The following is a 24,245-nucleotide window of genomic DNA, read 5'->3' as shown; positions in this document are numbered from 1 at the left end:
TAGGACTTAAGCCTGATTTATAATAAAAAAATCTCATTTTCTTATAATATGGGACCTTTAAATAATAAACATTTCTATTCTGCCCCTCATCTTTTAACATCTCTATGCTTTGCCAGACTGCATCCATAGATCGGCACATCTCTTTTTGAACCGCACGTTTCTTGTGAGACTCACATGAACTGTGTTGCTTCGTGTTGTATTCCCCCTGTGTGAAATTGAAAAATAACTGGCAATTTAAAAAAAAAAAAAAACTCTGAGAATCGCCTTCCACCGGCTTATAAATACTTATACAGTAAGTAGTTTCACAGTCTTTGTTGTAGCTGCTCTTCCTTTTCTGACTCGCAATTTTTCCCCTTTAAGCATAGCGTAGCAAAGACGGTAAAATGTTAACCTGCACTTGACTCACATTCGCAGTTTGAGCCCCGTGATGACGACCTTCCCTGATTTCTTCACAGCCATTGGATAAAACCAGATTTTAGAAAAGCGTCTGTCCTGCAGTGGTTTGACATCTGAAAACTAGAGCCAATGAAAATGAGGGACATTGTCTCAATATGTGGGACGTGGGACAGGGGATAAAAATGCTGCGCAGTCCCTCGTAAAGTGGGACACCTGGTCACCCTACTACAACGAAGTAGTACATGTTGGACTGTTTCTGGTTGGCTACAGTGTGTGTGTATATTCCGGTTGGCTGCTTGCATATTTGTATGGTTGAGACCTTTATGACCTCAGATGAATGATGATATTTTCTTCCTTTTGTTTCCAGTGTCCTCCAAGCACCAACATGTCTTTGTACGTTATATAGACGTCTTCCAGTTTCATCACCATCCTGCCATACTGATGCCTTATGTCCTAATAAATGTCTTGGATTCAGCTTTTTCCATAATGGAACTTGCAGGTCTGCATGTTTTTTTTCCCCACTTATACTTTATTTAGAAAGTTCAGGAATTCCCTGTCTTTGTCTTCTTTGTTTTTTATTGGCGGCTGACATCCAAAATGTTTCATTACTGTTTCAACTACTTGATTTAAACTAAAATCTCCACTTACTAAATAAAATAAAAAAAACTCCATCCCATCCATTTCCCACTCTGCTATAAATTATCTATTTCCCAGGTTTTGGAAAGAGCCTAAAAGCTTCTCTCAACTGCTGCTGCACACCCTCTCCAGAAACTCCCACAACACCCAGAAATCTCTGTTACTAAAAATGAATTACGATTGCCAAAAGAGACAAAAACTTCTTCTTCTTAACTTCTTAAAGGTGAGAGCATGTTTGCCACCTACCGTTGAATTGCCTGTTATGGCAAAAGCTGATATTCTTCTAATGTGTGAGAGGGGTCTGATTTAATATTACCAGCTAGAGACTCAAGGATTTGTCAGTAGAGAAAAATTTCTAATCATGTCTTTGTTTATTATTCAAAAAGTAACTTGAAAAACAAATGTAATCATGCAAAACCTGCTGATCACAAAAGCGGGTAGACGACACACAATCTCTCACTTGCAGTTGGATTTCAATCTCATTTTGAGGCAGTGGCATAGATAGCCTGAACAGTAAGGTGTTTGTGCCGTCTGTCTTCCATTCTGACATCAGTGAAGCCAGAGTCTCTCAGAGCTGTCATGTAGGACTCCGGGCGCCAGTTCCCGTCTGGAATCACTCCCTTTGCTGCGATAGCAGCAACAGATGGTAGCCTCAGCGTGGTCACCATCACACCTCCTGGGTGGGTTCAAGAGAGGAAAAAAAGAATGACGATGATGCAGAGAAGCTAGGGCTGCACAATTAATCAAATGTTTATTGCGATCACAATTTTGGCTACCCAAAATTAAATGAACATGATCGACTGCAATATTGAAGTTTAAAATGCGTGTTCCCCTCATAGAAAACTCTACTGCAAATCAAATCAAATCAAGCGCTTCCTAAACTAACAGCAAGCCACCAGCTGGTGATCCGAGATGTTTTGGCTTCACTTTTGGGTACAGATATTATCTATACAACAAATGTGATTAAATTAAGAGCATAAAATTGATTATCTAGCTCTTATTGTTGCTAATTTTGCTCTCAACTTTAAAATGCAGCTAACAAATGAGTAGGGTGAATATTCCTGTATTTTTTCATGTTGCAATATAGGGCAGAAAAAAATTATGCAATGCCAGTTTTTTCCAACATTTGTACATTAACAGGGATGTAGCTCAGCATGGAAGTGAAAACTGTGCTCTGTTTATTTTAATGTGAAAGTGCAATAAAATCAGCAGTGATTCATGGAGAGACCTTCGTCTGGTCAGCTAACATTACTGCCAAGCAGGTGAAATATAGAGTGATATTGTGGTTTTAGCTGACGTGTGTCGTCTCACTGTTTTGAGCGATGCTCGTTCATGTCTATGTAGAGCGAGCACAAGCGCGAGTCCGACGTTGACTTTTGTTGACTTAACGGCCACAGGTGTCGCTGTTAACAAGCATTTCTGATTCTTACAAACGGTCCCTTTAAGGCAGTAAATCACCAGACAATCTGAGACAGGTTTTACAGTTAGAACATCATGTCCTACCTGGTTTCATTACGCGGTGTATCTCTGTGGCTCCATTCTTGAGGTCAGGCCAAAAGTAGTAGCAGTTACAATGAAAGACTCTATCCACAATGCTGTCTGCCAGAGGCATCGCTGCTACATCACAGTGGTGTAGGGTCACTTTCCCACTGGCCACAAGGTCCTTCAATCGCTCACTTGCCATCTGTAAGAAAAGAAAAAGAGAAATATTGTACTATTCCAAAAGTGAGTAATGTCCCCCCTAGTGTTCCTTGCAGAGAGGCTTACAGTTCATAAAGAAGTTTGTTAATGTGTCTTTGTTCTTTTAAGACACTCTTTTTGTAACAAACTTCAGGACACGCATGTGATAAATAATTTAAATACTTTATGCCGCTCTGTCAGTGTTCATACTTCACCTGATGCATGTATGCTGAGTAATCCACCCCTATCAGGTGACCCGTGGGCTCTGTGAGCAGTTTGGCTGCTGACTGCAGACCCAGACCCGGGCCATGACCCAGCTCCAGCACGGTGTCCGCAGGTTGTATCCCACACAGCTGCACAGCACTCTCCTCAAGAATGCGGTTGTGCACTTTGAGGAACTTACTGATCAGCCACCCCGCCAACGATTGTGTCGGTTGGCCCAACTGTTTCCCCACTTTTTCAAGCCACATCACTGGAGAAATATGACAGAGAAGACATGTTTTATATACAGGTGGCTACAAAACTGTTTCAAAGATTTACAATCACAAAAGGCAATGCAAATCATTGTAACTATTGCCAGTAATCCCATGTTTTATAAATCAAGTCTATAAGCACTGGTCTTCTATTAGTGTGGGGATCATAAGGGTTAAAATGCATTAAATTAATAGCATCTTGATATAAATTACATTAATTAAATGTCAGTGCCACTATGTTTTTATCATTATTATTATTATTTTTGTTTTATTATATTTGTTATTATTTTGGACATAATGAACTTCATGCAACACTTGTACAACCTCACCTTTTCCCAAATAAACAAACATAACTGAACTGCAGAAACATATATTTTCTGCTGAGGCTGAAGCAGAGGCTGAAGCAGGAAAAGCCAACACTAGGATCAGCATTGATTCATGAAGAGACCTTCGTCTGGTCAGCTAACATTACTGCCAAGCAGGTGAAATATAGAGTGATATTGTGGTTTTAGCTGACGTGTGTCGCCTCACTGTTTTTTTTTTTTTTTTAAAGTTATTTTTTTGGGGGCATTTTCCATTTTTATGACAGGACAGTGGATAGAGTCTTGAAAGGGGGGAGAGAGTGGATGCGGAAAGGGCCACAGGCCGGATTCGAACCCGGGCCGCCGCGGTCAGGACCAAGCCTTAATACATGGACGCCCACTCTACCAACTGAGCTAACCCAGGCGCCCCGCCTCACTGTTTTGATGGATGTTCGCTTACATTCAGGTAGCGCGTGCACACGCGCGAGCAGCAGGATGCTGACTTTCGTTGACTTAACAGCCACAGGTGTCGCTGTTACAACCAATTTCTGATTCTTACAAACAGTCCCTTTAAGTTGTCATCCTCATCACAACTTCTAAACATTCTTTCATCGTTTGGGCCATTACATGCAAAACAATCCATGCAATTATCAAAATCTGTCAGACATACATACATGTATATTCCATACATGTCTATGATGAGGAGGTGCAATTTGTGGTTTTTGAACTGAAAAATTGAACTGAAGAAATTGAGAAAAACTGTAATAAAAACACATCAGGCTAATAGTAAAACTATTTTTTTCTGCATGATGAGTACTTAAATATAAATGTTTAAATTCTTTTATTTAAGTATGGTTTTGAATACTTTTTCTACCACTGCCTCTTACCTGTAGTGTGTCGCTCAGCAGCGTGCTCTTCCTGCAGACTCAACAGCTGTTATGGCTGGTCTTCTTCCTGTAATAAGTCACTAGGAGGAGGAGGAAGAGGCGGAGGAGGAGCTCGAGGACTATTTCTGCTTTATAGAGCACGCACTGCTCTGTCCTGTTTAGTTTTCAATCACTCACTCTCTGCAACTTTTTATTTATTTAACACAGGAATTACTCTTTCAGATATTTTACTGCGCTATAACAGTTTCCCCCCATTCCTCATTTATATAACATGTAATTCATGCAGCGCTCCCATAATAAACGTGCTGCTGGAAGGCGCTCTTACAAAAGCGCAGTCAAATGTTGGAAATGTCCTCCGCAGTTTGCTTCCTCCAATCAGACTATTGTGCGCACCCCACCTCCCCTCCCTCCTCTGCAAGGATTATGTTTCTTTCGTTTTCATTTCCCGGAAGGGACGAAGTGGAGTTTTATTTCTTCGAAATGTATATTCTTCCTTCATTTGCTATGGAGTTTGGAGAGGTTTGACATGCAGTGCAGGCTGGTTCATATATTGGACGGGTTATATGTGTGCTTACAAGGAAATCATCCATTCTGTTCTTACAGTATACAGTCGAACATATAAAGGATTATTTCCATGGAGAACATTTCCTCGTCACCTTTGGTCAAGGTAAGTGAAGGTCACAGTTGAGCAAAACAGTGTGTTTAAAAAAAAAAAAAAAAGCAAACATGCAGCCTAACAACTTTTTATTTTATTATTTTTTATTTTAGATTGAGAGCTTTCTATTTTATTCTTTTGCCAAGCTTCTGAAAATGTTACCTTGAGGTGAAAGGTTTTAAAACCACTCTGTGTTGTTGTTTTCTGTACTGCCACTATTATAACAGGTGTGTACTTATTATGGGCATGTGTGTGTGGATGTTTTGCAGCAAGAAAACAGTCCTCCATCCATAATGCATGGAGCCACCACTCCTCCTAGTGTGCATCAACTCTCCATTAACCAGCTTCCCATGGTCAGTCCTCCCACACAGGAAGACCTGTGGCATCTACCTGGACAGCTGCGTGAGTCAAACTCTCAGATACCTGGAAGACTTCATCATTAACATGCAGCTATAGGGTGACCAGATCCTAACAAAACAAATGTGGGACAAAGAGTATGTTTGTGTGGGACAATGTGGGACAATGTGGGACACTAACTTAAATAATAAGCATTTCTATTCTGCCCCTTATCTTGTAACATCTTTATGCTTTGCCAGAATGCATCCATAGATCAGCACATCTCTTTCTGAGCCATTGTGAGACTCACAAAAACTGTGTCGCTTCATGTCGAAAAACTCTTGAGGATCGCCTTCCACCGGCTTCTAAATAATTATAAGTAGTTTCAAAATATTTGTTGTAGTTGCTCTTCCTTTTCTTTGTGGTAGTTTGCATCATATTCCGCCTAAATCTACATAGCTTGTTACTTTGCAGTGACTCACAATTTTCCCCGTTGGGCATAGCAAGACAGTGAAATGTTAACCTGCACTTGACGTGTGCGCAGCTTGACAGCAAATACAGCCCCGGGATGACAGCCTTCCTTGCTTTCTTCACAGCCATTGGATAGAAGCCAGATTTTTAGAAAAGTCTGTCCTGCAGTGGTTTGACTTTTGAAAACTAGAGCCGTTGAAAATGTTGGACATCGTCTCAACATGTGGGACGTGGGACAGGGGATAAAAATGCTTAGCAGTCCCTTGTAAAGTGGGACACCTGGTCACCCTACATGCAGCAAAGTAGACGCAGCAGCTTCTACGAAAGCACAAATGCCCCCCTGTAACAGTGTGTTTTTGTATCTGTTTTCCAGGAATAAACCCATCTCTGTGGGACAAGGAGGACGTCGGCCACTGGCTCCACTGGGCTCAGAGGGAGTACTCGCTGCGCCGGCCGGAAAAGGGTCGCTTTGAGATGAACGGTCGAGCCCTGTGCCTGCTCACCAAGGAGGACTTCAGACGCCGCTGCCCCAGCTCAGGTAAGAATCAGTGTGCATGCACAAAGAGAGTGTGCTGACTGGTTTTACGGCTTTGTCTTCATACGCGACCCCCTTCTTAATTTCTGCAGGTGATGTTCTGTATGAGATCCTACAGTGTGTGAAACAGCAAAGGGGTGTTGTCTGTGACCCCCCAAATTCGTCTCCCTCCCTGGCAACTGGACCCATCCAGAACCAAGTCATCTGCCAGATACCTGCTCAGAGCGCCCAAGAGCCTCCGCCTCCCGCAGTCAATGACGCCCAAGGTCAGCGACCTAATTTTTATACATACAGTATAGCCTACAGAATCAGTTCTCAATAGCTCTCAATATACTCAAACACAGCAGCGCAGCAAACACATTAACAGGACAATAGAGATACAGCTAAACAAATATAATCAAACTTAAAGGTGCTCAATACGGAATTCAGAGCATATCTAGTGCCTCCACACGGCTCTCAACATGGAGACGTTTGACCCGGCGGCTAGCAGCTAACGGAGCTAACACCGCAAACAAGAAAGGATAAATTGAGGAATATGGCTCGTTTACACGATTTGATTAAAGAGGACCTATTATGCTTATTTTCAGGTGCATACTTCTATTTTGGGTTTCTACTAGAACATGTTTACATGTTTTAATCTTCAAAAAAGGCTTTACTTTTCTCATACCGGCTGTGCTGCAGCACCTCTTTTCACCCTCTGTCTGAAACGCTCTGTTTGAGCTCCTGCACCCTCCCGAAAAGCCCAGTCTGCTCTGATTGGTCAGGTGGCCCACTCTGTTGTGATTGGTCAACCGAACCAAACTCTTTGGACTCCGCTTCAGCTCTGCTTTAACTACCTTTGTTAAGGGCGTGCCAAACTAGACGCTACGCAGGTATTATGAAAATGTGTTACTTAGTGACATCAACATGTTATGGAAGAAAAGGCGGGACTTCATCCAAGGCATTTTAGGCAGTTCAGGAGCAGTGATTCTGTTTGGGAGAGTAACTCCCTTTGGCGTGGACTTTGGGCTTTGTAACTTCGCAGACTTTTTATATGAACAAAAAATGATATAACATACTAAAGGAAAGTGAAAAAGCACAAAAGCATAATAGGTCCTCTTTAAGTTCTACTTCATGCTTGGGTTGAGACGGCAAGATTCTGCTGTTATTGAGCACAGATGATATTGTGATATAAGTAGTTCAAATTGCATGGGGCTGTACAGAAGGAAGAATGAGTCTGACAGACGCTTTATTGTACACACACAGACACACACACAGCTGACCATTTGTGTTTGTGGCGTATCAAACGAAACTTGTTTATCCTGGTTATTTAGTGCGATTACTTCCTCATCAGCATGTGCAAACACATCTTGCAGGAGAAACTCATTCCCTCTCTAGTTTTACTGTACTTGTGGGGACATCTGGCTGCTTCTTATTCCCAAACTCTAAAGTTTAACTCCGACTAATTCATGCCTACCCTCAACCCATTTGACTTGTATAAGGGTTGACGATAGGCATGTATTGATCGGGGTGGAGAAGTAACCACAATGTCAAATGACTCTGTACATGTCTCACAACATTATATGCTGTTACAGTAGGTAGTTTAATAAACTGCAATGTATCATACATTATGTGCTCTGTTTTGCATGAACATTTATTTGCAGCTGCACACATCAGATAAATGTGGAGGACTAAAAAGCACTATATTTTTGTTTGTACTAGCACCTCAAAACTGTGTATGAGTACAGGTCTTGAGTAAATTTCCTTGACACTTCTGGTTAGGACATTTTACCCTTTACAAATGAGAAGTACAAATGCACATACTCACTTTGACACTTTGTCTCTACCATAAAAAAGGTGCTTTCCATTATAAGAAGTAGGACGTGTGCATGTAGGTGTGTCGTTGTTAATGATCTTAAAACTCCAGAGTCCAAAACAATGAATTTGTCCTACATACTGTATGTTGTGAAATTTGTGTTGTACATTGCATTTGCCTTTGGTAAACCCATTAATGTTTAAGCAGTTGTGAAATTACTTTTGCTTTCAGTTTAGCTCTTAGTTCCTCATATTTCTCTCTCACAGTTTCCCTCACCACTGCAGCGTCGGCAGCTACTGTAACCGCTGTGACCAGCCAGACGGAGCGCGTGTCACCCCCCAGAGATCGTCCCCTGATCTTTTACTCTGAACCTGCTCCACTCACACATACTAGTGGGTTTAACAAACGACAATATCAGAAATACAGTACCCTGCAATTGTAATTATTTGCTGTGATGTCTGATTTGGTGCCCATCTCTTTGTCTCCCTCTCTCTCTCTTAGATGGATCAACAGCTGTCTTTACGTTGCTCCCCAACCAAGTTCAGTATCCTCCCCAAACAGAGAGAGTCATCCCGGAGCCGCTCAACCTGTCCAGTCGAGGGAAGCCAAGGAGCCCCCTGCACAAAGCCAACGGCCGCATCCCAGGTACGTTCATTTACAGTGGTGGAAAGTAGCTAAGTACATTGACTCAAGTACTGTACTTAAGTACAATTTTGAGACAAATATTCTACTTTTTAATCACATTTATCTGATACGTTTAGTTAATTTACAGATTCAGATTATTAAAACAAAATATAATCAACTAATAATAAATAATGATGTATGTATTTTAGATTAAACTACCCAGTAGTATATGAAGCTCCACCTTTACCAGCTGCTATATTACAGAGATGAACACATTAATGCATCAATAATTATAATTCAATAATATAATATATATTATTTTGCATAATGAGTGCTTTTACTTTTGGTACTTTAAGTATATTTAGATGCAAATAATTTTGTACTTTTACTTAAGTAAGATTTTGCTACTTTTACTGAAGTAAAAGATCTGAGTACTTTTTCCACCACTATTCATTTCAACAATTGTATTGCAGTATTCACTTGGAAAATAAAACTGCACTAAGCAACTTTTGACCACTACGGGGCAGAAAAACTCTTCGACACAAGTCTCACACACTATCCCAACATCTGCATGAATGAGGTGCTCTCCCTGGCAAACTAGAGAGTCCTTTATTTTGCTGCAATGTTGTTCCTCCACATTTTCGATTCAGCTTTCTTCTATGTCAGTCTGGTTTTGACCAGAGTCATTTTATTCTCTTGTAATATCAAAAGTATCGCTTAAAGGAGCTCTTAAGAGTGACAAACTTACAGATGCATGCATGCTGAGATATGAACAAGGCTTTGGAGTTGTATTTGGCTACTTAATAGAGCTTTAAATACCATTAAATGAAGACAGTAATATAAGTTTTGGTGTCTTATTGGTGTTTTGATCATGCCCAGATTGCAGACTGCTGTGGGACTACGTGTATCAGCTGCTGTGTGACGATCGTTACCAAGAATACATCCGATGGGAGGACAAGGACACCCTGGTGTTCAGGGTGGTCGACCCCAACGGACTGGCGCGTCTCTGGGGAAACCACAAGGTGAGCACCCAGGTCTGTGTGTTTCATCTTACAGGGAAAATGAACACACAGGTGGAGAGACGAAACAGCAAAAACAGGGAACATGGGAGCAGAGTGAATGTTGTAACACAGGCCCTTGATGATGATGCCTGATCTCTTTTTACAGAACCGTGACAATATGACCTATGAGAAAATGTCCCGGGCTTTGCGGCACTACTACAAGCTCAACATCATCAAAAAGGAGCGAGGACAAAAACTCCTCTTCAGGTCTCTGTCGTTCTCATTCTCCTCCTGTCTTTTCCCACAACAACACACACATTTACAGCTCATCCTCATTCACAGGGCGTCAAATAACGGTGCTTTGTCACGGCTGTCAGCGTTAGATACCGCCGCACAAGGCACCCTTTAGAGCCAGTATGAGACGCACCGGGCGTTCCATTAACTATAATGTGAACCCATCCGCGGCAACAGTAAGCACTCAGAGAAAGTGCGCCGGGAGTGTGGTGACGTAGTGTAAAGCAGTGGTTCCTTTTTTGTGTCACGGAACGCCATTTGATAAGATTGTGCTTCAGGGACCTCCATCTGAAAAGATTTTGGTTGTTAGATATTATTAAGACTAGAATTCTTTAGTTGTGAACTACAGTTGAAGAGATGGATAACCATGGAGGACATCAGGCTCACTTCTGTAGTAAATTAAATAGTGAATATAAACTATTCCTTATTTTTCTGGGGACCCCCTGGAACTCTCTGAAGACCCCTGGGGGTCACTGGACCCCTGATTGAGAACCACTAGTTTAAAGAGCGATGACACACACAGGGCGGGCGGGATGGATGGTGTATTTTTCCAACAACAAAAGGCATTCATCCAGGACCCGTATGTTAAAGGGACTGTTTGTAACTTTCAGAAAGGGTCAACGAAAGTCAGCGTCTGGCTCGCGCTTGCTCGCTCTAAATAGACATGAACGACCATCGCTCAAAACAGTGAGGCGACACACGTCAGCTAAAACACAATATCACTCTATATTTCACCTGCTTGGCAGTAATATAAGCTGACCAGACGAAAGTCTCTCCATGAATCATTGCTGATCCTAGTGTTGGCTTTTCCTGCTTCAGCCTCCCGCCGCGGCCAGAGGGAGACACCGGCACCCGGTCGGAGACGATAACATTTCTCGCTGCGGAGCCCCGTCACTTCACAAGACACGAAAAACCTCTGTTGGTCTGGAGGAGCTGCAGCAGTTATTTCTGCACAAACGTCCACTGTACATTCACTAGATATTCTCAGAGCTACGAAGTCTTCTGCAGTGTGTAGTGAGAGCGCATGCACGTGAGGTGGAGCGAGCTGAGTGAAGGCAAGCAGGCAGGCAGAGGAGCAGAGTACAGCAGAGACTCCGGCCCTGGAGACCAAAGCTACGGTCTCCCCTGTGTACTCCGACTGCCGCCAATACTGTTTTGCAAGACGGGCTTCACTAGATATAACTTTGCGGTTTTGGTGCTCCCGTGTAGTTTGTCTTGGAGTCTTGTCTGAACAGCGTAGCCACACGCGAGCGCGCATATGTGAGCGCGCATGGGACACCGACCCGGGTGATTTATACGTGTAAGAAGTTACAAACAGTCCCTTTAAGTTTCACTTCTACATTAAAATCAGCTGTTCGTTTGTGTCCTGTGTTTACGACGTTCAGTTTCACCTTACAAACATAGTAGTTTTAAGCTCAACCGTGTAGTTTTTTCCTAAACCTAACTAAGTGGTTTTGTTGCCTAAACCTAAAGTGACACCAAGGGGCGTGACAAAGCGTCAGTACAGTTTGTGACGAGTTGAGATGAGAATGTGTTGGCATTTATTGTTATCGTCTTTTCTCTGCCTCCCCTCAGGTTTCTGAAACTCCCACAGGGAGGCAAGAAGCCGCAGATTGACCCTGCCGAGTCCCCGGAACACATTCCGCCTCAGGGCTGGGACGTCCCAGACAGCAGTCCTACACATGAGTTCAGTGAAGACCTTTTTGAGATTTCCCCTGATCGTGTCTCTCCACAGCATCCTCCATAGGCAACAAAACATTGTATTGTACTACAGGTCCTAAATACGTGTACAGTACAACAGCACAAATATTACAGAATAGAATGGAGATGTGTGTTCAGAAAATAACCCATGTATGTGCATAATTGAACAATATGCACTTTTAAGTGTATTTTTTAGGAGTTTTGATATTGCTTTTCATTTAGCTGTGAATCAATATGTACCACTGTGATCACAAGGAACACTAAGGGACGAGGAAAACTGTTAAAGAAATCACATCAATATTCAAACAGCCAAATGATCTTCATAACTTAGATTTCTCAGGCTTGCTCAACATAACCGCAATGCAAAAGATGCACTTATTTTCATACGCTATATAGGTCTTGCAGCTAAGTGGTGGAAATGACTATGAAGGCAGTGTGTTAATATAAAAATGGATTGTGTTGCAGGTTAAATGCCAGTTTGTACAGTTTATTTTACAAATTGTTTGCTTTGTCAACCTCGAGATGAGGTATTTGTTAAGTTTCAAATGTGGAATAGCCTATAGGTTAATTGTCAATGTCTGTCCTGCTTAAAATACATGCATTTTGTGTTGCATATTTTGTATGACCTGGTTACTGTTAGGCTACTCCTGAAGTTGTCCAGGAAGGTACAAACACACACACACATATATATATAAATATATATATATATATATATCTCATTTGGTCACAAACTTTCTCATTTTACAGCTAAACAGTACACTACAAGATGTTTCTGAAAACATTTGAAGCGTGAAATAGTTATTGCAGTAACATAACATTGATTAATATTTGATCAGCGTTGACCATTTGATCGGAGTTTGTGAGTGATTGACAGCTGCTCATAGACGGCAAGGCTCCAGCTCGGCTCTGATTGGATGTTTTCCTCCAGTTTGTGAAATCTTTTCAGATTAGCTGTCTCATGCACTACTGTCAGGATATAGTGACTATTTTATAAAAATATTTTTTTTTAATCATATTTGCTCCAACTTACCTCCTTCAGTTTTAATATATATAAATATCTATGTTTCAGTAAAAAAAACAAAGTAGGAAAATTACCTACAAGAGTCATATGGAAATATTTATTTATGTTTGTTTCCAAAGATGTTTATTTAGTAATATCCCATGGAAACCAGACATCCTGTTTGTGCTTTTTTTAACTTGAAAAGGACAAAAAGTCATTGAGAGAGTTATATGTTATATCACATGGGCATGACCAATATGGTATGTCTAATTGAGATGGGTCTAAAAACACTGATTGTGAAACCGTCACCCATTTCCCACTGGATAACTCATCTCAGCCTGCTTTCACTCGGTCTACTTTCAAAGAGGGAAAGGATTTCTTTTTGCCACAGCACTAATGCTTTTCACTGTCTACGATTTATAACATTTTAGTTGATCATTCAAAGCCTTTAGAAAAATGGCTCCGGGAGTTTCCAGTTGTCATTATCGTGAAGTTCCTCCTTCCATCTCCTTCTCTGGATCCGGATTCATGGCCACATATCAGATAGGGGTTGCCCAGTGCTTCCTAAATTCTGCACCCTGGATTCTGCACTCGGCACCTTGTGTCCTGGGTGCATCTGCGGGGTCTCTAGTAGCAGCTGCTGTCGTCTGTGAAATGAGCCTGCGTAAGTGACTTTATCTTTTCTCAATCTACTTCTGTTGCATGTGGTCGCTGTTTTCTTACTCAAAGTCTTCTATATTTTACAGTTACTATTCGGGATGAGATGCTGTATTTTGCCAAACAGATGAAGGCGTTTCCACTCGGACCTCTTAACCCCAAGGTCAAATTTTTCCACTGGTTAGAGTGTATTTTACACAAACATCTTCCTTCTGATGCTCACAAACTGGCCACTGGGCGTCTTTCTGTGTCTATGACGCGCCTGAGTGATGCCAAGCATATTGTGACGTCCAAGTTCCAGTCCAAAGAGGATGTAGTGCAGGTGAGTTGGCACTACAGATTCACACCCAAATGATTTTTAAGGGGAGACACCTGGTCAGGTGAAAAGGGTAGAAATTACCAATTTTAACCAATAGATAGGCATCATGAAACTTCCCCAGTTGATTACTTACATTAAGGAAAATGTTTTTTGTATTACAAGTTTTCTCAAATTTTGATGTTTAAATATGCAAATGAGGCATTATCTTATGACATATGTTCTAATTTGCACTCATTTCCAGACATATCATATATATATGTTGACATATAAGAGTCAAAGGTTTTTAGAGAGGGGAATTTGGATATCTCTTTTTCTAACTCCATAATTCAGAACAAAACTGTCAAGAGCAATAAAACAAAAGTAAATTTTCGTTTTTTGTTTTTTTTTTAAATAAAATGCTGTATAAATCAGGCTATGAATGATACATAACCCCTATGTGAAAACCTTCAGAATATAGATAGAAATTAAACTGGAAATTTTGGTGTATGTAAGTGCTACTAAAGTGGAGATTTCTGGCTCAGGGTGAGAAAAAAAAAGAAACCAATTTTGAGAAAGCGGTCTAAGATTTTGTAAAATTCCATACAATTTACAACAGGTGAATAGGGTAAAACAAAAAAATATATCATCATGAAACTTCCCCAGTTTTTTGTATTACAAGTTTTCTTAAATTTTGTTTAAATATGTAAATGAGGCATTATCTTATGAAATATGCACTATCTTTCATACATTTCCAGAACAGAAATCTGAACATTAGATAAAACCAGGTTAAAAATGATTGTTTCATTATATTGATATATAAGAGTCAAAGGTTTTTACAGAGGGGATTCTGGATATCTCTTTTTCTCACTCGATAACTCAGAAAAAACTGTCAAGAGCCATAAAAAAAAGATTCTCCATGTTATTAGGAATAAAACGTATAAATCAGGCTTTGAATGATACAGTATATGAACTCACACCCTTCTGTAAAAACCATCAGAATATAGATAGGAATGAAACTGGAAAGTTTTGTGTATGTAAGTCATACTGAAGTGGAGATTTCTGGCTCAGAGTATGAGAAAAAAATATTTTGAGAAAATAGCCTTTAAAGATATGGATTGTAAAATTACATACATTTTGAAGAAACTAGTGAATACGGTAAAAAAAAACCCAAAAAAACTCTAATAGATATCACCATGAAACTTCCCCAGTTGATTACTTACATTAAGACAATTATTTTTTGTATTACAAATTTCTGAAATTGTATGTTTAAATATGTAAATGAGGCATTATCTAATGCCAACTTTTGGTGAATTTAGGAGAAATCTACAAACACAAATAGACAAAGTGTTGTGAAATAAAACCTAAATGTATATTTTGGAACACATGTTAAGGAAGCAAAATAGCCCAAAATCTAAAAATTGACCAGCACAATGAAAACACTGTTTTTGCCTGGGTTGTCTCCCCTTAAGGAACCTGAGCAGCTTTGAAGCAAAAAAGAAAAACACTTACAAAAGAATACTTGTAATTATTACCATTTCTATTCCCATGCTGTCCGCAGGCTTTGCTTTGCAGCTGCTTTGTGCCCGTGTACTGCGGTATGCTGCCTCCAACCTTCAAAGGAGAAGTGAGTATTTCATTCACAAACTCACTTCGAGCACATTGTTTGGTCTGTATCATAATGTGTGTAATCTCATTTCACAGTACTATGTGGACGGGGGTTTCAGCAGCATGCAGCCAATGCCGCCCGTGCCCTACAGTCAAACCTTGACGGTGTCTCCGTTCTCTGGAGAGACAGACATCTGTCCCGCTGACACACCTTGCACGTGGGACATGGTGGTGAGCGGCAGCACCTTGAAGGTCAACAAGGCTAACAGCTTCAGGATCTTTAATGCTCTCTACCCCATGGCTTTAGACGTAAGACCCATCACTTAACATCTTTTAGAAATGTGGAACAACAAATTAAAGATGTCTTTTATAATAGTGTGGACTCAATTGAACACTATCTAGGAAATCAGATCTTTTGAAGATAATCTCATACTGCTCTACATAATGACACTATATATAATAACCCACAAACATATCCGTCAACCTAAATGTGTAAGTGGGTCTAGATCAGGGGTCAGCAACCTTTACTATCAAAAGAGCCCTTTTAGGCAAAAAAAAAAAAAAAGAAATCTGCCTGGAGCCGCAAAACATTTGGGCATTGTGATGAAGGTAACAGTTTATAGTCTAAGTATATAGTATATAAGTCTAATGCAGTGAGGGCCAAAGTGCAAATGTACTACTACGAAATGTAACTTAACGAGAAAGAAAAGTAGTAATATTACGAGAATAAAGTCTTAAGTTAACGAGAAAAAAAGTTGTAATATTACGAGAATAAAGTCATAAATACTAGAAAAAAAGTCGTAATATTACGAGAATAAAGTCATAACTTAATGAGAAAAAAGTCGTAATATTACAAGAATATAGTCATAACTTAACGAAAAAAAAAAGTTGTAATATTGCGAGAATAAAGTCATAACTTTACGTGAAAAAAATTAAAATAACACGTAAAATTACTACTTTATAATATTATGACTTTATTCTCATAATACTAAAACTTCTTTTCTCTTAAATCTTTGACTTTATTTTCATGATATTACGACTTTATTCTCGAAATCGCAGATTTTTTTTTTTTTTCTCAATGTGTCCCTAATACTCCGTCGTAACATAGACCTACAACAATGATACATAAAAATGAAAATGTAAACAAAAAACAGTTATTCATTTCCATTTTTAAAAATCCACAGGGAGCCCCTGGCTGACCCCTGGTCTAGAGGATGACCCTTTTCTACATACATGTTGATGAATCACTTAACACTGTGAAATATACTCTCTAAAAGGATCATTCTATAATATCTATTTTTATTTGTGCACTTTAGACTCTGGAACAGGCCTACCACAGTGGCTATAAGGACGCCATTCATTTCCTTGTGAGCAATGGTGAGTCAACTGTATTTGCGGGGAAAAACCTGCAGACATGGGTTTAAAGTCTAGAAAGCTCACATTGTTGTGTCCAGGAATAAGTTTGCCTGTCTACTGCATTATAACTGGGACATATCCGTGCCTTGAGCCAACTCTAACCACCTGATTCCCTGGAGGCCCCATCTGCGTTATAGATACTGTACATTTTTGTTAACTCAATCTTTATTTCTCTTTCACGTCTTTCCCTCGTTTGCAGATCTTGCCCCATATTTGATGATACACAAAGAGCCAGGGCCACTTAACTGTAGCGAAACTAAAACACGGATGAATCTGGAGATCGTCACGGAGGAAGAGAAGGAGGTGAAGGTGGAAAAGGAGGCCGCTACGCTGACATCTTTCAGACGCATACAGACATGCAGCTCTACGGACCATGACTCGACGGGAATTAAAGAACCTCCTCCTTTTGACACAGTAAAGAATGGTATGACATTTAGTACATCAGCCGTCACTCAAATCTGTAAATTACAGTAACAAGAGCAAAACATTCACGTTGTTATGCTAAGCCTTTGTGAACATGTGTGTTTCAGTTCTGCTGGGCAACGTGGTGACTTATCTGAGCATGTTTGCACTCCCTGCGAGGATCTTATCCCACCTGCTCCTACCGCTCACGCTGTCGTTTTACGCACTACTCCAGAGCAGGGAGAGGTAATAAATACACAGCAGCCTACATGACATGGACAAGAATGTAACAGCCATTGAGGACAATGAGGTTTTGTGCTCAGAAAACTTTCATGTCTACTTTTTGTAACACAAAAATGCAACGGAAGGAACAATCTTTGTTCTCTCAGATTTAAAGGAACAGTTTAACATATTGGGAATTATGCTTTTAGTTTGCTTTTTAGACGAGCGTTTGAAGAGAAGATTGACAGGCCTATGACTCACGCTGTTAAACATAGGGCCGATTAGTTGAACTGGGCTCTTTTTATTCTTTAAAAAAACAAAAAAAGAGATATAACTTGTTTATTAGTGAGATTTAGAGATGCTGGAAGGTCAATTTTGTCACCTTCAGACAGAAACAGGCTAGCTGTTTCCAGTCTTTAGCATAGACTGTATATAAGAAGTGGACGTAGTCACCGTGACATCACCCACTGGTTTATGGACTGCCGTTTTGAAGCCTCGAGTTCGGCATTTTGGCCGTCGCCATCTTGGTCTTTTGCAACCACCAGAAGTGACACGAGGGGGTGGAGTTAAGTGCAACCGAACACTGAATAAGACATTTTTTGATCCCTTTTCAATTGCGCCATGAATCACACATATGATGTTTGTCAATTTAAAAGATAATTTTACAAGTCAAGAAAGTGGCAGTATAACTGTTGAAGTATAAGACTGTGAAAATACGTAATTAGAAAGACTAAACACCCAAAAGTCGCATATTGACGTCTCTCTTGTTGAAGCTACGATGCCTGTGTGTTTCATACTGGGATGTACTCACATGAGCAACAGGTCTCGCTCGTTCTTTTGCTTCCCGGCTGATAAAAAGACCAGGAGTCGCTGGATAAAACACATCAGGTAAGATAACGTTTCATTTGTGCATGGAACATAGCTAAGTTAATTGGCTAGCTAGTGTTGGTGACGTATATTGTGTGAGATGAGAGATGTAGTTCACTGAGCAGTTTCACACAAAACTAAGTGATACTACGAAATTACATACTACGTACTATGAAACTACAAACTGAGACTTTCTTGACTTGCAAAATTATCTTTTAAATGATCATGTGTGATTCATACCACTATTGAAATGGTATCAAAAATTATGCGTCTCTTCTTTGCAGCAAGCAAATAAGCATATTTCCCAATATCTTGACCTTGGTTTAAGAAGGATCTAGGGGGATCCATGCATTTAAACTGACTAATTCAACCCACATCATCGGCTACTTAACCCTGTAGATTCACGTTGGCATTGTGTAGGTCATGGTTATGTTATGGTTATTATTATGATTTGGTTATGTCCTTATACATAGAAACCAACATCAATTTAGCCATTAGAAATGCATCGTTATCTCTTGGTGTGCCGTATTTCAGTGAGTCTTATCTCTCTCCTCCAGACTGCCGTTGTTTTTCAGCCAGGCGCCTGAGTGGCTGTTCTGGGCTTGGCATGGCCTGAGACATTTTACATTATTCTTTTACAATGTATGTGTCTGTACGCTTAAAAAGAACATACATGACAGGTAAGACTGCTTCCTTAATTGAATTATTATTCTGGGAACTGTGTTTTATGCTTTCTGAATTACTCCTTACTTAGAAATGTTTGAGATCAGTAGTTGTTACTGATATTTTCTTTGCAACATCTCATTTCATGTCTGACCCGACCTGATTGGATTAAACTCGACCTGATTCATCTCGTTTTAGGTTTATGCCCACCATCCTGCTGTTGCAGTGGCTGATCACATTACCACATGAGGCTCCACTGAGGTACGCTTTGAGAGGATGAGATGATGTCAGGCTTGGGAGTCTACAGAGATGATTCATCATTCCACCACGGTATTGGAAGAAAACAAAATTAGAGAACATTTACAGAGAGAGCCACTGACTTGTTTTTTTAGTTCGCCAAGCAGAGATGTAAACACTGTATTCTTTGTATAGCTGGTCACATGTATCTTGTAAAGTTAAGCCTTTAGAGTGCCATTGAAGAGAGCAATGAAAAGTCTTGAAGGTTGAGTTTAGTTTTATGTAAAGAGCGCTTTATTTTTTCTAAGCTGATTCTATTATCTCATATGTATCAGGAGTGAAGACCTCCACTAAGGCCTAGTTGTATAATTTTACAGTCAACATTGTGCTGGATTTGTGGTAGAATAGTTGCAGTGCATGAAGCTAACCAAATACACGTCAAATTAAATTAAGTATGTATGACACTGTATAGTTATATATCATATTATATGACAGAATGAGCATAACTAATGTTTAATCTGATGGTAACATGGGGTGAAAAGTCATGAATGTGTAAATATTGCGTCATCAGGAGATATGCTTGTTTGGAAATTAAATAAAATACATGTACATAACATCCTTGGTGGAGGTACAACTGCTGGCTTAGTTTATGTTATGCTGTACAACTACAGGATTGTAATCTTTTAAATCTTCTAATGAACAGAATAATCAACTTTGCATAATCTCTAAGTGTATTACAGTCTACAATGATTTCTGCTCCCAACTGAAATACTCACGGCTGACGCAAGAATGGATGGAAGTGGTTTAATCAGCTGATTTCGTGAAAGATTATTCATTTAACCCTCCTGTTGTCTTCGGGTCAAATTGACCCGAAGACAACAGGAGGGATAAATCCACAGAAATTCAACATTAGGTCATGAAAAATTAACAAAAGTATGCTCATATTATTAATAATAGCCAGACAAGAAAACATTATTGTCAAATAATAGCCTTGTTCATTATCATCAGTTGGCCTGTTTAACCCTCCTGTTGTCTTCGGGTCAATTTGACCCGAAGACAACAGGAGGGCTATACTAATATGTTATCTAAAGTTTTAGTGTAACATCCCGGACAAAAGGCTGCTTTATCTGGAGTGTTCCTAATTTCAATTCCTCATGAGAGGTGACAAGAAGTCCTGTGATGTGCGGTTTAAACAATGCGCCCTTTCTCCCCTTGTCCCCTTGAGAGTAAACATGCACTACTACGGTTCATTGATTTGATATTGAGCCTTAGCGGCCTCTGGAATGTCCTCCTTCTAGTGGCTACAGGAAAATCTGTGAATGTTGGGCGTCACTATGACACGTTTGATGTTGTGGGAGCGGAAATCATTGACTTCCTTTATCTCCATTGTAACCGAGATCAAAGTTTGCAATCATGTAGACTGCAAATGAATAAATGGAGATTTGCTTATTTGTCTTGTACTATGTATTTTTATGGTTGTAAGCTATGCGTTGCTGTTAGCTTTTACTGCAACAACTCATTCTGGACAAAAACACATGGGTTGATTCTGATATTGGCATGATGGAGAGTCAAACATCTGACCACGTTCATATCAGGCTATGGCATCATCAGATTAAATTAATGTTTATTTATTTTGGTTACTCATTTTGTTGCTGTATTAACTTTTTATTTAGTAGTTCTTTATTTTAAAATAGGGAGTGGCTGGATTTATTTTGCTATAAATATAATATTTAGAGATATTGGCACACTCCCTTATTTAAATTGTTTCCCAATTGCAGTGATTGAACTGATGTTTTAATGAAAAAAACACTATGACTTCCTGATTTCCTGGCATTAACTGTTTGGACATCTGAAATGCCATTTCAGGAAATACCCACAAGGTGGAGCATTGAGTACAGGGGTGGAGCACAGTGCAGCCGGGCTGACTAGAAATTTAACAAGTGCTGTGATATCAAAAAAACTCTACCATCTCCTGGCCAAACCAGGCCTGGAGAGTACACATCAAACATAAAAAACAACTACCTTTTAGATGAAAAACTATGTGAAATATTGAGATTTTTTATGTACTAATTTGAGGAGATTATTTCCAAGACTAGAAATTCCGCCTCAGTTTGAATCTGTTATTAGTTGAAGGCTTTATTAGCTGAAATATGAGAGTGACTGCAAATGTATTGTAGGTCTATTTAAACAACTGTTTGCAAATACAATAGTAGATCTGTTGATCACAATTTTAAAAGTATTTTTTGGGCATTTTCAGGCCTTTACTACAGACAGTACAGAGATGACAGAAACAGGTCCCCAGACAGGCTTAAACCAGGGACATTGCAGTTCATGATAGGTGTCTTAACCCTTAAACTACACCACATACACTGAACCCTTGATCCGCTAATCCACCTTTCGCACTCCTGCCTGAATTGCAACATGTGTTCACAGTCACAGAGCCGGAAAAGACCATTTGATATCTGTGCCCCGTGTCCTTTTCATACAGATGGCCCGCTACCTGCAGAGAGATCCTCTTATATAATGAGTGTGTGGATGGATCATACGGATAACACACACACACACACACACACACACGCACGCACGCACACACACACACACACACACACACACACACACACACACACACACACACACACACACACACACACACACACAGACACACACACATCTGCTGCTGTCCTACACCAGCCACTGATCCAGCCAGTCTGCCGGAAACCAGCTGGCTTTGTAGAGACAGAGAGGAGACAGCAGGGTGAAACATGTATGTGTTCATACATTCAGGATATGCAGTAAAAGATTCTGTTAATTAAAAAGATCATTAATCTCCTCTCCCCTCCTCCTGGACTATCAAGGGCCATAAAAAATTGATTTGAGGAAATGAATGACATGGCTAAAATTAGAGCCCACTCTGCTCCCTGATGATACCTCTAATAGGACATGACCATTTCACTAATCCGCCAGGCAACAAGGTGAACAGAATGTATTTAGGTGATGTGGCGGCCCATGAGCAAACAGACATTTTGTCATAATTTTTGATTCTGATAAAAAAGGTATGGGTTGCTCTTTGTAATGGAGAGCAGAGAGAGACTTTTTTTTACTGATAGAGTGTCACTGCTTCACTGCTCCTGATCAATAGAGATGGAGCAACGAGGACAAAAGAGGATGACCTTTGAAATGATGAAGAGGGGTTGTGACCTTTACCGTCTGACATACAGAATCTCTGTCTGACTCGGTCTTGCTCTTTTTTTTTTTGTTAAAAGGACCAGTGTGTAACATTTTGGGGTGATCTTTTGGCAGAAATGGAATTTAATATTAATAAGTATGTTTTCTTTAGTGTATAATCAACCTGAAAATAAGAATTGTGTTTTCCTTACCTTAGAATGAGCCATTTATATCTACATAAGGAGGGGGTCCTCTTCACAGAGCTGGCCGCCGTGTGTAGCCCAGAACGGACAAACCAAACACTGTTAACTTTTCCTGCTTGGGCCGGAGTCGATAACGTAACTCGCTCCGGAGTTAACCCCCGTCATTCCACTTAGCCGCTGGTAAACAAGACACGGGAAACCTCTGTTGGTCTTGAGGAGCTGCAGCATTTATTTCTGCACAAACTGCAACTTCCACTTCACTTGATATTCTCAAAGCTAAACTAACTCTCTCTCTTGCTTCACCACTCACTTCCCACATACACACACACTGGCTCTGCTATTCTCCAAATGACCTACACTACTCTCACAAAAACTATCTCTAGAGAGGGCCCATAGTGTTTTCACGTCAGCCACCGTAGTTGTCCTACACGCTTGGCACACAGGAGAGATTGTAATCTGTAACCTCCACTAGATGTTGCCGGATCTTACACACTGGACCTTTAAAACACACTCACACATAAATCAATAGACCATCAAGCAAAAGCTTATGTCTGACTAGTTCAACATGAGTGAGAGACTTGAGAAAGTATAATATGTGTGCATGTATGCAAGCTGGTTTACACTTGAGAGGGTTTAAGGTATTAGAGCTATGCTCTCACACTGTATAAACCCTTACTTATGGTATTAGCTCAGTTTGTGCGTGTTTGCATATGTGCATTACTGAATGTCTAAGTGTGTCAGTGTGTGTGTGTGTTTGTGTGGTATTCGTCACAGTGAGTTACTCTAGTATGTTTTCTCCATCGTCTGACTGCTGTAGTAAAGCCTTTTAACTCTCAGGATCACATATTCTCAACTCACACATAAAAACTCAGTCCACTGTCCTTTCTCTTCAGATCACATGCACATAATAAACGTAATAGTAGTGCCACAATCACCGCACAGTATGCCTGCAAGTTTCACTAAAATTCCTCTTGAAATAACATCATTTTATATCAGTATCATATATAGATAGATAGATAGATAGATAGGATAAATTCCTTTATTAGTCCGACGGTGGGGAAATTTGCAGTGTACAGCAGCAAATGGGATAGTGCAAAAACATTTTTTTAAACTAAAATTCATTTGTTTCACTGAAATGTCTTTACTATTACCATGACATGATGAATCCCACTGACTTTGGTGAACTTTTCCTCTAGCACCACCAGCTGGTAATTTTTTTTATTTGTCTTTAATGTAGAAATACCTATAAAACTGATGGCAAGTTCTAGAAAATTCTCTTAAGATGCCCATGTGACCAACTATCACTCTGAGTTTGTTTGTCTGTCCTGAAGATAGGTAATCTGTCGGATCTGGAGGGATAAATTTAGATTAATTCTTTCCACTCAATCAACAGACCTAAACAGATGTTGCCAGGTTTCACTAGGGAGCACAACTTGTGCCTGTTTTAATGAATGAGTGTATGTGTGTGTGTGTGTGTGTGTGTGTGTGTGTGTGTGTGTGTGTGTGTGTGTCCCCCGTGTATCTCTTATATAGCAGGACTGTGATCCAACTGAGTAATAAACAGCAACAGATTGACAGTTTTCTGTTTCTAATCCTTTCCTCCTCCTCCTCCTCCTCTTTCGTCTTACAAATTTAGAGTTGATTAGATGAAAAAATACTGTCTTGATGATGACGCCCGGCACTAAGGAACATCTATTCCTTGTAAATCAGACTGACACCCCTCC

The 24,245-nt window shown here is 40.1% G+C and overlaps 3 protein-coding genes across 5 annotated transcripts; 2 read left to right on the top strand and 1 right to left on the bottom strand.

Annotated features, from left to right (window-relative positions):
• Nucleotides 1–1,381: 1,381 nt before the first annotated feature.
• Nucleotides 1,382–4,580, bottom strand: zgc:194242 (uncharacterized protein LOC100005854 homolog). Of its 3 annotated transcripts, none has more exons than XM_037773609.1 (4): nucleotides 4,375–4,580; nucleotides 2,928–3,184; nucleotides 2,536–2,716; nucleotides 1,382–1,708 (listed from the first exon to the last, which is right to left on the bottom strand). In XM_037773609.1, the coding sequence occupies exons 2-4, from the start codon at nucleotides 3,180–3,182 to the stop codon at nucleotides 1,512–1,514; spliced, it is 633 nt and encodes a 210-aa protein (XP_037629537.1). In that variant the 5' UTR covers nucleotides 3,183–3,184; nucleotides 4,375–4,580; the 3' UTR covers nucleotides 1,382–1,511. The 3 variants fall into 3 exon arrangements, with proteins under 3 accessions (XP_037629537.1, XP_037629538.1, XP_037629536.1); XM_037773610.1 differs by lacking the exon at nucleotides 4,375–4,580 and adding an exon at nucleotides 4,177–4,201; XM_037773608.1 differs by lacking the exon at nucleotides 4,375–4,580 and adding an exon at nucleotides 4,162–4,189.
• A 214-nt stretch (nucleotides 4,581–4,794) lies between these two features.
• Nucleotides 4,795–12,399, top strand: etv7 (ETS variant transcription factor 7). The gene is made up of 9 exons (XM_037773585.1): nucleotides 4,795–5,041; nucleotides 5,299–5,431; nucleotides 6,210–6,374; nucleotides 6,464–6,637; nucleotides 8,433–8,558; nucleotides 8,668–8,811; nucleotides 9,670–9,812; nucleotides 9,958–10,058; nucleotides 11,661–12,399. Exons 1-9 carry the CDS (start codon nucleotides 5,009–5,011, stop codon nucleotides 11,830–11,832), a joined length of 1,191 nt encoding a protein of 396 aa, XP_037629513.1. The 5' UTR covers nucleotides 4,795–5,008; the 3' UTR covers nucleotides 11,833–12,399.
• A 714-nt stretch (nucleotides 12,400–13,113) lies between these two features.
• On the top strand, nucleotides 13,114–19,986 carry LOC119490286 (patatin-like phospholipase domain-containing protein 1). The gene is made up of 9 exons (XM_037773580.1): nucleotides 13,114–13,450; nucleotides 13,533–13,765; nucleotides 15,300–15,365; nucleotides 15,443–15,655; nucleotides 16,663–16,723; nucleotides 16,962–17,186; nucleotides 17,293–17,410; nucleotides 18,811–18,933; nucleotides 19,115–19,986. The coding sequence occupies exons 1-9, from the start codon at nucleotides 13,243–13,245 to the stop codon at nucleotides 19,194–19,196; spliced, it is 1,329 nt and encodes a 442-aa protein (XP_037629508.1). The 5' UTR covers nucleotides 13,114–13,242; the 3' UTR covers nucleotides 19,197–19,986.
• The last annotated feature ends 4,259 nt before the right edge of the window (nucleotides 19,987–24,245 follow it).

This window comes from Sebastes umbrosus, chromosome 6 (genome assembly GCF_015220745.1).
Source record: "Sebastes umbrosus isolate fSebUmb1 chromosome 6, fSebUmb1.pri, whole genome shotgun sequence".
Taxonomy (NCBI): Eukaryota; Metazoa; Chordata; class Actinopteri; order Perciformes; family Sebastidae; genus Sebastes; species Sebastes umbrosus.
The sequence above is the reverse complement of the archived record's forward strand: the minus strand, read 5'-3'. Positions and strand labels throughout refer to the sequence as shown.

Excerpts from the sequence above, each read along its gene's own strand:
- zgc:194242 (XM_037773608.1), bottom strand. Across the intron at positions 2,717-2,927 it reads ACTCAGCATACATGCATCAG|ATGGCAAGTGAGCGATTGAA; the intron begins GTGAAGTATGAA and ends CTTTTCTTACAG. Across the intron at positions 1,709-2,535 it reads ACACCGCGTAATGAAACCAG|GAGGTGTGATGGTGACCACG; the intron begins GTAGGACATGAT and ends GAACCCACCCAG.
- LOC119490286 (XM_037773580.1), top strand. The coding sequence starts at position 13,243 with ATGGCTCCGGGAGTTTCCAGTTGTCATTATCGTGAAGTTCCTCCTTCC. Across the intron at positions 15,366-15,442 it reads CTCCAACCTTCAAAGGAGAA|TACTATGTGGACGGGGGTTT; the intron begins GTGAGTATTTCA and ends CTCATTTCACAG. Across the intron at positions 15,656-16,662 it reads TCTACCCCATGGCTTTAGAC|ACTCTGGAACAGGCCTACCA; the intron begins GTAAGACCCATC and ends TGTGCACTTTAG.
- etv7 (XM_037773585.1), top strand. The coding sequence starts at position 5,009 with ATGGAGAACATTTCCTCGTCACCTTTGGTCAAG. Across the intron at positions 8,559-8,667 it reads TGCTCCACTCACACATACTA|ATGGATCAACAGCTGTCTTT; the intron begins GTGGGTTTAACA and ends TCTCTCTCTTAG. Across the intron at positions 8,812-9,669 it reads AGCCAACGGCCGCATCCCAG|ATTGCAGACTGCTGTGGGAC; the intron begins GTACGTTCATTT and ends GATCATGCCCAG.